The 16,479-nt window shown below is 34.4% G+C and overlaps 2 protein-coding genes across 2 annotated transcripts; both read left to right on the top strand.

Annotated features, from left to right (window-relative positions):
- The first annotated feature begins 7,717 nt into the window (after positions 1-7,717).
- On the top strand, positions 7,718-11,119 carry LOC141397254 (glucose dehydrogenase [FAD, quinone]-like). Its single transcript, XM_073973360.1, has one exon. It carries the CDS (start codon positions 7,842-7,844, stop codon positions 9,579-9,581), a length of 1,740 nt encoding a protein of 579 aa, XP_073829461.1. The 5' UTR covers positions 7,718-7,841; the 3' UTR covers positions 9,582-11,119.
- On the top strand, positions 9,575-13,069 carry LOC141397253 (glucose dehydrogenase [FAD, quinone]-like). Its single transcript, XM_073973359.1, has one exon. It carries the CDS (start codon positions 11,108-11,110, stop codon positions 12,980-12,982), a length of 1,875 nt encoding a protein of 624 aa, XP_073829460.1. The 5' UTR covers positions 9,575-11,107; the 3' UTR covers positions 12,983-13,069.
- The last annotated feature ends 3,410 nt before the right edge of the window (positions 13,070-16,479 follow it).

Consider the following 16,479-nt stretch of genomic DNA (forward strand, 5'->3'; position numbering starts at 1 on the left):
TTTTTCCACAAAACCTGGATTTCTTAATAAATATTTTTCCACAAAACCTGGATTTCTTAATAAATATTTTTCCACAAAACGTGGATTTTTTAATAAATATTTTTCCACAAAACGTGGATTTTTTAATAAATATTTTTCCACAAAACCTGGATTTCTTAATAAATATTTTTCCACAAAAAGTGGATTTCTTAATAAATATTTTTCCACAAAACGTGGATTTTTTAGTAAATATTTTTCCACAAAACGTGGATTTTTTAATAAATATTTTTCCACAAAACGTGGATTTTTTAATAAATATTTTTCCACAAAACGTGGATTTTTTAATAAATATTTTTCCACAAAACGTGGATTTTTTAATAAATATTTTTCCATAAAACGTGGATTTTTTAATAAATATTTTTCCACAAAACGTGGATTTTTTAATAAATATTTTTCCACAAAACGTGGATTTTTTAATAAATATTTTTTCACAAAACGTGGATTTTTTAATAAATATTTTTCCACAAAACGTGGATTTTTTAATAAATATTTTTTCACAAAACGTGGATTTTTTAATAAATATTTTTCCACAAAACGTGGATTTTTTAATAAATATTTTTCCACAAAACGTGGATTTTTTAATAAATATTTTTCCACAAAACGTGGATTTTTTAATAAATATTTTTCCACAAAACGTGGATTTTTTAATAAATATTTTTCCACAAAACTTTGATTTTGTAATAAATATTTTTCCTCAAATCATGGATTTTTTAATAAATATTTTTCCACTAAACGTGGATTTTTTAATAAATATTTTTCCACAAAACGTGGATTTTTTAATAAATATTTTTCCACAAAACGTGGATTTTTTAATAAATATTTTTCCACAAAACGTGGATTTTTTAATAAATATTTTTCCACAAAACGTGGATTTTTTAATAAATATTTTTCCACAAAACGTGGATTTTTTAATAAATATTTTTCCACAAAACGTGGATTTTTTAATAAATATTTTTCCACAAAACGTGGATTTTTTAATAAATATTTTTCCACAAAACGTGGATTTTTTAATAAATATTTTTCCACAAAACGTGGATTTTTTAATAAATATTTTTCCACAAAACGTGGATTTTTTAATAAATATTTTTCCACAAAACGTGGATTTTTTAATAAATATTTTTCCACAAAACGTGGATTTTTTAATAAATATTTTTCCACAAAACGTGGATTTTTTAATAAATATTTTTCCACAAAACGTGGATTTTTTAATAAATATTTTTCCACAAAACGTGGATTTTTTAATAAATATTTTTCCACAAAACCTGGATTTCTTAATAAATATTTTTCCACAAAACCTGGATTTCTTAATAAATATTTTTCCACAAAGTGGATTTCTTAATAAATATTTTTCCACAAAACGTGGATTTTTTAGTAAATATTTTTCCACAAAACGTGGATTTTTTAATAAATATTTTTCCACAAAACGTGGATTTTTTAATAAATATTTTTCCACAAAACGTGGATTTTTTAATAAATATTTTTCCACAAAACCTGGATTTCTTAATAAATATTTTTCCATAAAACGTGGATTTTTTAATAAATATTTTTCCACAAAACGTGGATTTTTTAATAAATATTTTTCCACAAAACGTGGATTTTTTAATAAATATTTTTCCACAAATCGTGGATTTTTTAATAAATATTTTTCCACAAAACGTGGATTTTTTAATAAATATTTTTCCATAAAACGTGGATTTTTTAATAAATATTTTTCCACAAAACGTGGATTTTTTAATAAATATTTTTCCACAAAACGTGGATTTTTTAATAAATATTTTTCCACAAAACGTGGATTTTTTAATAAATATTTTTCCACAAAACGTGGATTTTTTAATAAATATTTTTCCACAACACGTGGATTTTTTAATAAATATTTTTCAACAAAACGTGGATTTTTTAATATTTTTCCACAAAACGTGGATTTTTTAATATTTTTCCACAAAACGTGGATTTTTTAATATTTTTCCACAAAACGTGGATTTTTTAGTAAATATTTTTCCACAAAACGTGGATTTTTTAATAAATATTTTTCCACAAAACGTGGATTTTTTAATATTTTTCCACAAAACGTGGATTTTTTAGTAAATATTTTTCCACAAAACGTGGATTTTTTAATAAATATTTTTCCACAAAACGTGGATTTTTTAATATTTTTATACAAATCGTGGATTTTTTAAGAAATATTTTTATACAAATCGTGGATTTTTTAAGAAATATTTTTATACAAATCCTGGGTTTTTTTAAGAAATATTTTTATACAAATCCTGGGTTTTTTAAGAAATATTTTTATACAAATCGTGGATTTTATAAGAAATATTTTTATACAAATTGTGGATTTTTTAAGAAATATTTTTATACAAATCGTGGATTTTTTAAGAAATATTTTTATACAAATAGTGGATTTTTTAAGAAATATTTTTATACAAATCGTGGATTTTTTAAGAAATATTTTTATACAAATCTCGGATTTTTTAAGAAATATTTTTATACAAATAGTGGATTTTTTAAGAAATATTTTTATACAAATCGTGGATTTTTTAAGAAATATTTTTATACAAATCTCGGATTTTTTAAGAAATATTTTTATACAAATAGTGGATTTTTTAAGAAATATTTTTATACAAATTGTGGATTTTTTAAGAAATATTTTTATACAAATTGTGGATTTTTTAAGAAATATTTTTATACAAATCGTGGATTTTTTAAGAAAAATTTTTATACAAATCGTGGATTTTTTAAGAAATATTTTTACACAAATTGTGGATTTTTTAAGAAATATTTTTATACAAATCGTGGATTTTTTAAGAAATATTTTTATACAAATCGTGGATTTTTTAGAAATATTTTTATACAAATAGTGGATTTTTTAAAAATAATTTTTATACAAATCGTGGATTTTTAAGAAAAATATTTTTTACAAATCGCGGATTTTTTAAGAAATATTTTTATACAAATCGCGGATTTTTTAAGAAATATTTTTATACAAATCGTGGATTTTTTAAGAAATATTTTTATAAAAATCGTGGATTTTTTTTAAGAAATAGTTTTATACAAATCGTGGATTTTTTAAGAAATATTTTTATACAAATCGTGGATTTTTCAAGAAATATTTTTATACAAATCGTGGATTTTTTAAGAAATATTTTTATACAAATCGTGGATTTTTTAAGAAATATTTTTATACAAATCGTGGATTTTTTTGAGAAATATTTTTATTCAAATCGTGGATTTTTTTGAGAAATATTTTTTTTAACCTCAAGCGTGGAATGGTTGATTCAATGCAGGGCATAGGGTGTCACTGAATTAGACCCATGCCACTTGTTAGTTTTCATGTTTTGTTTAGGAAGTTATTTTCAATTAGTGTCGCTTGTATTTTTAAGCGGGGAACTTATGAGATTGATCATGTGTAGATCGTGACCAATCAAAAGAGGTGGTGCTTCGATAACGATTATTAAAAATAATTATTAAACAATTGGCATATCACGAAGTGGTGGATTAGAAACTAATTGGATTTTAATCAAATCAAATAATAAACAACAAGAGATGTAAAAAACAACTTGAGAACTTCGGATGTAAAAACAAAAGCTTTGCTTCCTAATAGAATTTATGCTTCTCAATATTCCCATAAGGAAATGTAGGGAAAAATTTAGTAAGGGGACTTTATGCGATTGTTTAATAATATCCACACGGGGGATATGTTCAATAAGTTTGGTTCGTTTTCGCTGGGCTTCCCCCTGATGTGACGCAATACCATTGACTACTTCTCTCCAAATTATCTACTTTTCTACAAACTTCCACAAATAGTTGTATGGCAATTGACCCAAAATTGCCAAAAAGCAAACAACTAATCATAACCTTGTTGCCCTGAATTATGATTTATTACAAAAGAGAAAATTTATCAGCGTTTAATTTGGCGCTATTATTTGTCGGCGCTGTCCCAAAAATAAACAAAGATAACACAACACACTTTGTATGCCATTCCCCATTGATCTTCTTCTTTCATAAGAGTTTGAGTGTCTGCAATTTTTGTTATTATAGTTTGCCGTGAAACTATTTCACCAAGCAGCAAAGCAGAAGCTGTTAAAGATGATGACAAATGATTTGTTTTTTTTTTTCTTTTTTTACAATCTTTGTTGTAACAAAAACAACTATTGGCTTCAACTTGTGTCATTTATAATGAGCACCGGCAAAAAAAGGAATTTATTGGCCTTATGGTTGGTTATGTATGTATGAATTATTCAACAAAAAATATATACGTATGATTGAAATTATTGGGAGTTTGGTGGTCTAATAGGGAAAGAAGACTAAGTCACAAAATAGGGAAATCATAAAAATGGTTTAGGTGAGATATTCAAAATTGGGAAAGTAAAGCTACATGTGGAGGTGGGAAGTTCTGCTTATGGGACAGCTGTTCTGTATCGGACCACGTAACTAACATAGCCTTGTGGCCTTTCTGTTCCACAGCTGGTCTCTGTTCTGGTTTTTTTTAGAGTAAAAAAATCGGCAAAGGTCTTCTATAGAAAACAATACCTTAGAATGAACCTTCTATGGAAAAGGAAACTCCTTAACTCCATTTTTAAAATAGAACACCTCTATAAGAGTGGATTTTCTAAGGAATTGCAGAAATGGAATACCTTTCTTGGGGTATTCTATGAAATAAAAAGTCTATGGAGTTATCTACACAATAGCGAAGGTGTCACTAGTAGATCGAAGACCATTCAAGGGAAAAGAAGATCATCGAGAAGGTCTTTTATAACAGATCGGTGAAGAGGTTTCCCATAAAATATAAGATCACCGAAGGGAATACATGAGGAGACCTTCTTTTGGACAGAAGACCACCAAAGATTGCTTTCTATTCCCTTCTTCTCATTTATAAAATATCTCTTCCACCGAAGTGGTCTTATATACCACTGAAGACCACTAAAGGGAATAGAAGACCACAGAAGTGCTCTTCTTTCGAATATTAGACCACTGAAATAGAATATAATTCCACCGAAGGCACGAGAAGAAAATGGAAGGGATCTTCTGTAAAAAAGAATACCACTTATGGAATCTTCTTTAAGAAAACATACCGAAAGGGGCTTCCATCGAATAAAAATACATAGAATTGGTCTCTATACATGCTCAAGTCGTTTTCTATAGAGTTGAAGACAACCGAATATGTCGTAAAAAAAACTGTCCTCAGGAGCCGGAGGAAATTATTTCTGTAGAAAAATCTATCCTCAGAGGGTTGATGAAATTTTTGCTATAGAGAAACCTGTCCCCAGGGGCTGAGGAAGATTTTTTCTATAGAAAAAAACTGTCCTAAGTGGCCTGAGGAAGATTTTTTCTATAGAAAAAACTGTCCTCAGGGGCCTAAGAAAATTGTTCTCAGAGGGCTGAGGAAATTTTTTCTATAGAAAAACTTTACTGAGGAGCCTGTGGAAATTTTTTCTAAAGAAAAAAACTGTCCTCAGTGGCCTGAGGAAATTTTTTCTATAGAAGAAACTGTCCTTAGGTACATGAGGATTTTTTTTCTGTAGAAAATAACTGTTTCAGAGGCCTGAGGAAATTTTTTCTATACGAAAAACTGTCCCCAGCAGCCGGAGTAAATGTTTTTATAGTAAAAAACTGTCCTCAGGGACATGAGGAAATTTTTTCTATAGAAAAAACTGTCTTCAGGTCCAGAAAAAATTTTTTCTATAGAAAACAACTGTCTTCGGGGGCCTGAGGAAATTTTTTCTATACGAAAAACTGTCCCCAGCAGCCGGAGTAAATGTTTTTATAGTAAAAAACTGTCCTCAGGGACATGAGGAAATTTTTTCTGTAGAAAAAACTGTCCTGACAGGCCTGAGGTAACTTTTTCTATAGAAAAACTGTCCTGAGTGGCCTGTGGAAATTTTTTTCTAAAAAAAACTGTCTTCAGAGGCCCGAGGAAATTTTTTCTATAGAAAAAACTGTCCTCAGGGGTCTGAGGAAATTTTTTCTATAGAAAAAACTGCCCTCAGGGACCTGAGGAAATTTATTCTGTAGAAAAAACTGTCCTCAGGGGCCTGAGGAAATTTTCTCTATAGAAAAAACTGTCCTCAGGGGCCTGAGGAAATTTTTTCTATAGAAAAAACTGTCCTTAGGGGCCTGAGGAAATTTTTTCTATAGAAAAAACTGTCCTCCGGGGCCTGAGGAAATTTTTTCTATAGAAAAAACTGTCCTCAGGGGTCTGAGGAAATTTTTTCTATAGAAAAAGCTGTCCTCAGGGGCCTGAGGAAATTTTTTCTATAGAAAAAACTGTCCTCAGGGGCCTGAGGAATATTTTTCTATAGAAGAAACTTTCCTCAGGTGCCTGAGGAATTTTTTCCTTAGAAAAAACTGTCCTCAGGGGCCTGAGGAAATATTTTCTATAGAAGAAACATTCCTCAGGGGCCTGAGGAATATTTTTCTATAGAAGAAACTTTCCTCAGGTGCCTGAGGAATATTTTTCTATAGAAGAAACTTTCCTCAGGTGCCTGAGGAATTTTTTCCTTAGAAAAAACTGTCCTCAGGGGCCTGAGGAAATATTTTCTATAGAAGAAACATTCCTCAGGGGCCTGAGGAATTTTTTTCTATAGAAAAAACTGTCCTCAGGGGCCTGAGGAATTTTTTTCTATAGAAAAAACTGTCCTCAGGGGCCTGAGGAAATTTTTTCTATAGAAAAAACTGTCCTCAGTGGCCTGAGGAGTTTTTTTCTATAGAAAAAAACTGTACTCAGTGGCCTGAGGAAATTTTTTCTATAGAAAAAACTGTACTCAGGGGTCAGAGGACATTTTTTCTATAGAAAGAACTGTCCACAGGGGCCTGAGGAAATTTTTATATAGATAAAAACTGTCCTCAGTGGCCTGAGGAAATTTTTCTATAGAAAAAACTGTCCTCAGGCACCTGAGGAAATTTTTCTATAGAAAAAACTGTCCTCAGGGGCCTGAGGAAATTTTTTCTATAGAAAAAAACTGTACTCAGGGACCTGAGGACTTTTTTTTATAGAAAAAACTGTCCTCAGGGGCCTGAGGAAATTTTTTATATAGAAAAAACTGTCCGCAGGGGCCTGAGGAAATTTTTATATAGATAAAAACTGTCCTCAGGGGCCTGAGGAAATTTTTCTATAGAAAAAACTGTCCTCAGGCACCTGAGGAAATTTTTCTATAGAAAAAACTGTCCTCAGGGGCCTGAGGAAATTTTTCTATAAAAAAAAACTATACTCAGGGACCTGAGGACTTTTTTTTATAGAAAAAACTGTCCTCAGGGGCCTGAGGAAATTTTTTCTATAGAAAAAACTGTCCACAGGGGCCTGAGGAAATTTTTATATAGATAAAAACTGTCCTCAGGGGCCTGAGGAAATTTTTTCTGTAGAAAAAACTGTCCTCATCGACGGAGGAATTTTGTCCATAAAAAACTGCCCAAATTTTCCTATAGAAAAAATGTCCTCAGTGGCTGAGGAAATTTTTATGTATAGAGAAAACTGTCCACTGGCCCTAAAGATTACATTTTCTATAAAAATATAAATTTTCAAATATCTTCTCTTTTTACAGTTTGACACTTAGTCACTTTTGCACTGCAACCAAACCGTCTGTCAAACTCTCACTTTCATTAGGAAAGTGTTGAAGATGCCTTGTAATTTTGACCGCGTCTAGTCGTGTTTTGACCTTTAAACGAGCACAATGTACGGGCGTCATATTATACTGTTTACGGTTTTCATTCTCTTTCCCTTCATCCTCCCGCCGGTGGGTGCTCAACAACAAGGGGTTGGTACATTCTTCTCATTCGTTCTGGAACGTTTCCGGGAGAGCGTAAATATGTCCAACTGGGAATACAGTGACAATAACGTAAAAATCTTAAAGAATTATGATTTTGTGATTGTGGGTGCTGGTACAGCGGGTTGCACGTTGGCGGCTCGATTATCGGAAATTCCCTCATGGAAGGTGTTGCTGTTGGAGGCTGGTGGCCCAGAGGTGTGGCCAATGGATATACCGGTTGTGGCCAATATGCTGCAAGCCAATTATGATATTAATTGGGCTTATCGTACCCAACCCTCGGATAAATTTTGTTTGGGTTTAAAGGACAAACGTTGCAACTTTCCAAGGGGCAAGGTCATGGGTGGTTCATCGGTGCTGAATTACATGATTTACACCAGAGGCAATAGACGTGACTACGACACCTGGGCCGAAATGGGCAATGAAGGATGGAGTTACGAAGATGTGCTGCCTTACTTTAAGAAGCTGGAAGGTTCTTTGGTGCCCAATGCTGATGAGGAATATGTTGGACGCAATGGCCCGGTCAAGGTTGCCTATGCCCAGTGGCGTTCCCAAGTAAGCAAGGCTTTTGTATTGGCTGCCATACAAAATGGCAGTGATTATGTGGATTATAATGGTCGAAGACAAGTTGGAGTTTCTTACATTCAAACCACCACTGATCAGTCCATACGCTGGAGTGCCAATCGGGCTTATCTGTATCCTATCAAAGGTAAACGTCCCAATTTGCACATTAAGAAATTTGCCATGGTCACCAAGGTGTTGATTGACCCAAGTACAAAGAAGGCCTATGGGGTCGTGTTTGAATCCGATGGTCAATCATTTGAGGTAAGGGCACGCATGGAGGTTATATTATCCGCCGGAGCCATAAACACTCCTCAACTGCTGATGTTATCAGGAGTGGGTCCAGCAAAACATTTAGTAGATGTGGGTATTGAACCTGTGGCAAATCTGGCAGTGGGTTACAATCTCCAAGATCACATAGCCCCCGCTTTGAATATTGTCACCAATGAAACAACCTTGACGGTGCAGGATTTCTTTGACATTGGGGAAATTGTTAAAATGGATACCAGGAATAGCATGCTGTCCCTGCCCGGGGCAGTGGAAGCCATTGCATTTTATGATTTACAAAATCCCAAAGATCCTGATGGTTGGCCGGAGCTGGAATTATTTACCACTCCTGGGGCCTTTCACGAAAATGTCTTCCTAGCATCGGCCATTGGCATTAAACCGGATATCCTACACGCCCTATACGATGATGTTGTGGAGAACAACAAAAGCGTTTTCTTGATATTTGCCATGTTACTGCAGGCTCGCAGTAAGGGACGCATAATTTTACGCAGCAAAGATCCCGCCCAACATCCTTTGATATATCCCAATTACCTGCAGGATCCTTACGATATGGATGTCCTGGTAAAGGGTCTACAGAAAATCATACATTTGTTAGAACAGCCCGCCATGAGGAGGATTAATGCCACTCTCCTGCAGCAACATATTCCCAGTTGTCGGCATTATCCAGATATTACTTCGCGAGACTATTTGCAGTGCTACATACGCCAGCTGACCTTTACGATTTATCATCAATCTGGTACGGCAAAAATGGGTCCACCTACAGATCCCGAAGCTGTTGTGGACCCTAGGTTGAGGGTGCATGGCATCAAGAAGTTACGTGTGGTGGATGCCAGCATTATGCCGAAACTGGTGGCGGGACATCCTAATGGTCCCATTTTTATGATTGCCGAAAAGGCAGCAGACATGATTAAGCAGGATTATGGGAAATTGTGATTTTGTGGGTATTAGAAAAAATTTCGAAATAATTGTTATACGAAAAAGAAAACTTTATTTATTTTAAATTTTAATAAAACAACAAAAACAAACCGATAAAAACTGAATTCAAAATTTCAAATTATTCCTCTCTATAGGATATAGAAACGAAATGGAAAAGTTATCGGCGATTTTTGTGAAAATTTATGGACAATTTTTGATTGATAGACATCAGGGGCCTGAGGAAATATTTTCTATAGAAGAAACATTCCTCAGGGGCCTGAGGAATATTTTTCTATAGAAGAAACTTTCCTCAGGTGCCTGAGGAATATTTTTCTATAGAAGAAACTTTCCTCAGGTGCCTGAGGAATTTTTTCCTTAGAAAAAACTGTCCTCAGGGGCCTGAGGAAATATTTTCTATAGAAGAAACATTCCTCAGGGGCCTGAGGAATTTTTTTCTATAGAAAAAACTGTCCTCAGGGGCCTGAGGAATTTTTTTCTATAGAAAAAACTGTCCTCAGGGGCCTGAGGAAATTTTTTCTATAGAAAAAACTGTCCTCAGTGGCCTGAGGAGTTTTTTTCTATAGAAAAAAACTGTACTCAGTGGCCTGAGGAAATTTTTTCTATAGAAAAAACTGTACTCAGGGGTCAGAGGACATTTTTTCTATAGAAAGAACTGTCCACAGGGGCCTGAGGAAATTTTTATATAGATAAAAACTGTCCTCAGTGGCCTGAGGAAATTTTTCTATAGAAAAAACTGTCCTCAGGCACCTGAGGAAATTTTTCTATAGAAAAAACTGTCCTCAGGGGCCTGAGGAAATTTTTTCTATAGAAAAAAACTGTACTCAGGGACCTGAGGACTTTTTTTTATAGAAAAAACTGTCCTCAGGGGCCTGAGGAAATTTTTTATATAGAAAAAACTGTCCGCAGGGGCCTGAGGAAATTTTTATATAGATAAAAACTGTCCTCAGGGGCCTGAGGAAATTTTTCTATAGAAAAAACTGTCCTCAGGCACCTGAGGAAATTTTTCTATAGAAAAAACTGTCCTCAGGGGCCTGAGGAAATTTTTCTATAAAAAAAAACTATACTCAGGGACCTGAGGACTTTTTTTTATAGAAAAAACTGTCCTCAGGGGCCTGAGGAAATTTTTTCTATAGAAAAAACTGTCCACAGGGGCCTGAGGAAATTTTTATATAGATAAAAACTGTCCTCAGGGGCCTGAGGAAATTTTTTCTGTAGAAAAAACTGTCCTCATCGACGGAGGAATTTTGTCCATAAAAAACTGCCCAAATTTTCCTATAGAAAAAATGTCCTCAGTGGCTGAGGAAATTTTTATGTATAGAGAAAACTGTCCACTGGCCCTAAAGATTACATTTTCTATAAAAATATAAATTTTCAAATATCTTCTCTTTTTACAGTTTGACACTTAGTCACTTTTGCACTGCAACCAAACCGTCTGTCAAACTCTCACTTTCATTAGGAAAGTGTTGAAGATGCCTTGTAATTTTGACCGCGTCTAGTCGTGTTTTGACCTTTAAACGAGCACAATGTACGGGCGTCATATTATACTGTTTACGGTTTTCATTCTCTTTCCCTTCATCCTCCCGCCGGTGGGTGCTCAACAACAAGGGGTTGGTACATTCTTCTCATTCGTTCTGGAACGTTTCCGGGAGAGCGTAAATATGTCCAACTGGGAATACAGTGACAATAACGTAAAAATCTTAAAGAATTATGATTTTGTGATTGTGGGTGCTGGTACAGCGGGTTGCACGTTGGCGGCTCGATTATCGGAAATTCCCTCATGGAAGGTGTTGCTGTTGGAGGCTGGTGGCCCAGAGGTGTGGCCAATGGATATACCGGTTGTGGCCAATATGCTGCAAGCCAATTATGATATTAATTGGGCTTATCGTACCCAACCCTCGGATAAATTTTGTTTGGGTTTAAAGGACAAACGTTGCAACTTTCCAAGGGGCAAGGTCATGGGTGGTTCATCGGTGCTGAATTACATGATTTACACCAGAGGCAATAGACGTGACTACGACACCTGGGCCGAAATGGGCAATGAAGGATGGAGTTACGAAGATGTGCTGCCTTACTTTAAGAAGCTGGAAGGTTCTTTGGTGCCCAATGCTGATGAGGAATATGTTGGACGCAATGGCCCGGTCAAGGTTGCCTATGCCCAGTGGCGTTCCCAAGTAAGCAAGGCTTTTGTATTGGCTGCCATACAAAATGGCAGTGATTATGTGGATTATAATGGTCGAAGACAAGTTGGAGTTTCTTACATTCAAACCACCACTGATCAGTCCATACGCTGGAGTGCCAATCGGGCTTATCTGTATCCTATCAAAGGTAAACGTCCCAATTTGCACATTAAGAAATTTGCCATGGTCACCAAGGTGTTGATTGACCCAAGTACAAAGAAGGCCTATGGGGTCGTGTTTGAATCCGATGGTCAATCATTTGAGGTAAGGGCACGCATGGAGGTTATATTATCCGCCGGAGCCATAAACACTCCTCAACTGCTGATGTTATCAGGAGTGGGTCCAGCAAAACATTTAGTAGATGTGGGTATTGAACCTGTGGCAAATCTGGCAGTGGGTTACAATCTCCAAGATCACATAGCCCCCGCTTTGAATATTGTCACCAATGAAACAACCTTGACGGTGCAGGATTTCTTTGACATTGGGGAAATTGTTAAAATGGATACCAGGAATAGCATGCTGTCCCTGCCCGGGGCAGTGGAAGCCATTGCATTTTATGATTTACAAAATCCCAAAGATCCTGATGGTTGGCCGGAGCTGGAATTATTTACCACTCCTGGGGCCTTTCACGAAAATGTCTTCCTAGCATCGGCCATTGGCATTAAACCGGATATCCTACACGCCCTATACGATGATGTTGTGGAGAACAACAAAAGCGTTTTCTTGATATTTGCCATGTTACTGCAGGCTCGCAGTAAGGGACGCATAATTTTACGCAGCAAAGATCCCGCCCAACATCCTTTGATATATCCCAATTACCTGCAGGATCCTTACGATATGGATGTCCTGGTAAAGGGTCTACAGAAAATCATACATTTGTTAGAACAGCCCGCCATGAGGAGGATTAATGCCACTCTCCTGCAGCAACATATTCCCAGTTGTCGGCATTATCCAGATATTACTTCGCGAGACTATTTGCAGTGCTACATACGCCAGCTGACCTTTACGATTTATCATCAATCTGGTACGGCAAAAATGGGTCCACCTACAGATCCCGAAGCTGTTGTGGACCCTAGGTTGAGGGTGCATGGCATCAAGAAGTTACGTGTGGTGGATGCCAGCATTATGCCGAAACTGGTGGCGGGACATCCTAATGGTCCCATTTTTATGATTGCCGAAAAGGCAGCAGACATGATTAAGCAGGATTATGGGAAATTGTGATTTTGTGGGTATTAGAAAAAATTTCGAAATAATTGTTATACGAAAAAGAAAACTTTATTTATTTTAAATTTTAATAAAACAACAAAAACAAACCGATAAAAACTGAATTCAAAATTTCAAATTATTCCTCTCTATAGGATATAGAAACGAAATGGAAAAGTTATCGGCGATTTTTGTGAAAATTTATGGACAATTTTTGATTGATAGACATCGATAACGTTTGACTATAGAAAAGTTGTTATCGACAACTCTTCGTTATAGAAAAGTTATTATCGACAGACTTTCGTTATAAAAAAGTTACTGTAGACAACTTTTCATAATATAAAATTTGTTATCGAAGACTTTTCGTTATAAGCAAATTTTATTGGCATGTTTTCGCTATAGAATATTTTTTATCGACAACTTTTCGTTATAAAAAGGCGGTTATTGACAACTCTTTGCCGTTGTCGATAACTTTTTTGCTAAAGGAAATTTGTTATCGATAACTTTTCGTTATAGAAACTGCTGTTATCTACAACTTTTTCTTAAAGAAAAATTTTATTGGCAACATTTTGTTATGGAAAAGTTGTTATCGGCAAACTTTTTATTGTTATCGACAACTTTTTGTTATATAAAAACTGTTATATACAAATTTTCGTTATAGAGAAATTGTTCTCGACAATTTTTCACGATACAAACGTTGTTATAGGTAACTGTACATTATAGAAAATTTGCTTTCGAATACTTTTCACTATAAAACTTGTTATCGACAACTTTTTATTATGTAAAGGAAGTTATCGAAAATGTTTCGTTATAGAAAAGTTGTTGATATCGTTATAAAAAAGTCCTGAATTTTTCGTTATAGAAGAGTTGTCAGTATAGAAAGGTTGTCATTGACACCTTTTCGTTATAGAAAAGTTGTCGTCGACAACTTATCGTTATAGACAACTTTTTATTCTAGAAAGAATGTTATCGACACCCTTTAGTTATAGAAAAGTTGTTATCGACAAAATTTCGTTGTTATCAAACACTTTTGGTCATAGAATGGTTCTTATCGACAATTGTTCGTCATACAAAATTTTTTATCGATAACTGTCTGTCATAGAATAGTTGTTATCGACAATTTTTCTTCATAGAATAGTTATTTTCGACAACTGTTCGTCACGGAATTGGTGTTATCGACAATGGTTCGTCATATAAGAGTTATTATCGGCAACTATTCGTCATCGAATAGCTATTATCGACAACTTTTCGTTGAAAAACGTTGTTATCGACAAATTTTCTTTATATGAAAGTTGCTTTCGAAAACTTGCTATCGACAACTCTTCGTCATAGAATCGGCAATTTTTCGTTAAAAACGTTACTATCGAAAAATTTTCTTTATAGGCAATTTGTTATCGACAACTTTTTGTTATAGAGAAGATGTAATCGACAAAATTTCGTTGTTATTAAACACTTTTCGTCATAGAATAGTTGTTATCGACAATTGTTCGTCATACAAAATTTTTTATAGATAACTGTCTGTCATAGAATAGTTGTTATCGACAATTGTTCTTCATAGAATAGTTATTTTCGACAACTGTTCGTCACGGAATAGGTGTTATCGACAATGGTTCGTCATATTAGAGTTATTATCGGCAACTATTCGTCATCGAATAGCTATTATCGACAACTTTTCGTTGAAAAACGTTGTTATCGACAAATTTTCTTTATATGAAAGTTGCTATCGAAAACTTTCCGTTATAGAAACTTTATTTTCGACTACTGTTCAGTATAGAATAGTTGCTATCGATAACTGTTCGTCATATAATAGTTGTTATCGACAACTGTTCCTCATAGAATAGTTGTTATCGAAAATTTTTCGTCATCGAATAGTTGTTATCGACAACTGTTCGTCATAGAATAGTTGTTATCGACAACTGTTTGTCATAGAATAGTTGTTATCGACAACTGTTCCTCAGAGAATAGTTGTTATCGCCCACTGTTCATCACAGAATAGTTGCTATCGACAACTGTTTGTCACAGAATAGCTGTTATCAACACCTGTTCGCCGTAGAATAGTTGTTATCAGCAACTGTTCGTCATAGAACAGTTTTTATCGACAACTGTTCGTCATAGAATAGTTGTTATCGACAACTGTTCCTCACAGAATAGTTGTTATCGCCCACTGTTCATCACAGAATAGTTGCTATCGACAACTGTTTGTCACAGAATAGCTGTTATCAACACCTGTTCGCAACAGAACAGTTGTTATCGACAACTGTTCGACATCGAAAAGTTATTATGTTCGACACAGAATAGTTGCTATCAACAACATATAATAGTTGTTATTGACAACTGTTCGTCATAGATACAGTTGTTATCGACAAATATTCGTCATAGAATAGTTGCTATCGACAATTTTTCGTAACAGAATAGTTGTCATCCACAACTATTCGTCATAAAATATTTGTTATCGACGACTGTTCATCATAAAATAGTTGTTATCGTCAATTGTTCGTCATAAATTAGTTGTTATCGACAACTCTTCGCCATAGAATGTTTGTTATCGACAACTGTTCGTTATAAAATAGATGTTAACGACAACTGAATAGTTGTAAAGAATAGCAAAAGAATAGTTGTAGAATAGCAACTGTGTTATCGACTACTGTTCGTCATTGAATAGTTTTTATCGGAAAATTTGTATGAAGCATTGTGGCGTTTTTTTATTGGGATAGCGTTTGCAATTTTGTTTTTTCAAAATAGTCTGGCTTAATCCCATTGTTGTTGTTTTAATATTTTAAAACAACTATTTTATTAGTGGAAAAGATTTGGCATTGTTCGCCAAGGGGTAAGGCAGGGAATACTATAGTTTCGATCCACGCCACTGGATCTCATCAGTTCCCTTGTTTCTTGTTTGTGGATATTCTCCACCGAAGTTATTTTTCAATAACTTCTTCAACAAGAAACTTTTTATACCCAAACATCAATCGTCAGCTCGAAGTATAAAGGTAAGCAAAGAAAAAAGTTCAATGAGAAGTTTTTCCTTGGCAACCTCATACAACTCCGAGTCAAATTGAAGACACTGGCACGACGTGTGTTGTTTTTGCTGTAAAGCAGACCAACCAAATTTTGGTGTGTGCATTCGTCAAAATTCGACGACACATACAAGTGGAAGAGGTTTGAATTGTTTCGCAGACACTTTCGTCGGAGTTGTATGAGGTTGCCAAGGAAAAACTTCTCATTGAACTTTTTTCTTTGCTTACCTTTATACTTCGAGCTGACGATTGATGTTTGGGTATAAAAAGTTTCTTGTTGAAGAAGTTATTGAAAAATAACTTCGGTGGAGAATATCCACAAACAAGAAACAAGGGAACTGATGAGATCCAGTGGCGTGGATCGAAACTATAGTATTCCCTGCCTTACCCCTTGGCGAACAATGCCAAATCTTTTCCACTAATAAAATAGTTGTTTTAAAATATTAAAACAACAACAATGGGATTAAGCCAGACTATTTTGAAAAAACAAAAATGGAAAAT

The sequence above is a fragment of the Musca autumnalis genome, unplaced genomic scaffold (genome assembly GCF_047663935.1).
Source record: "Musca autumnalis isolate F117 unplaced genomic scaffold, ASM4766393v1 scaffold_3, whole genome shotgun sequence".
Taxonomy (NCBI): Eukaryota; Metazoa; Arthropoda; class Insecta; order Diptera; family Muscidae; genus Musca; species Musca autumnalis.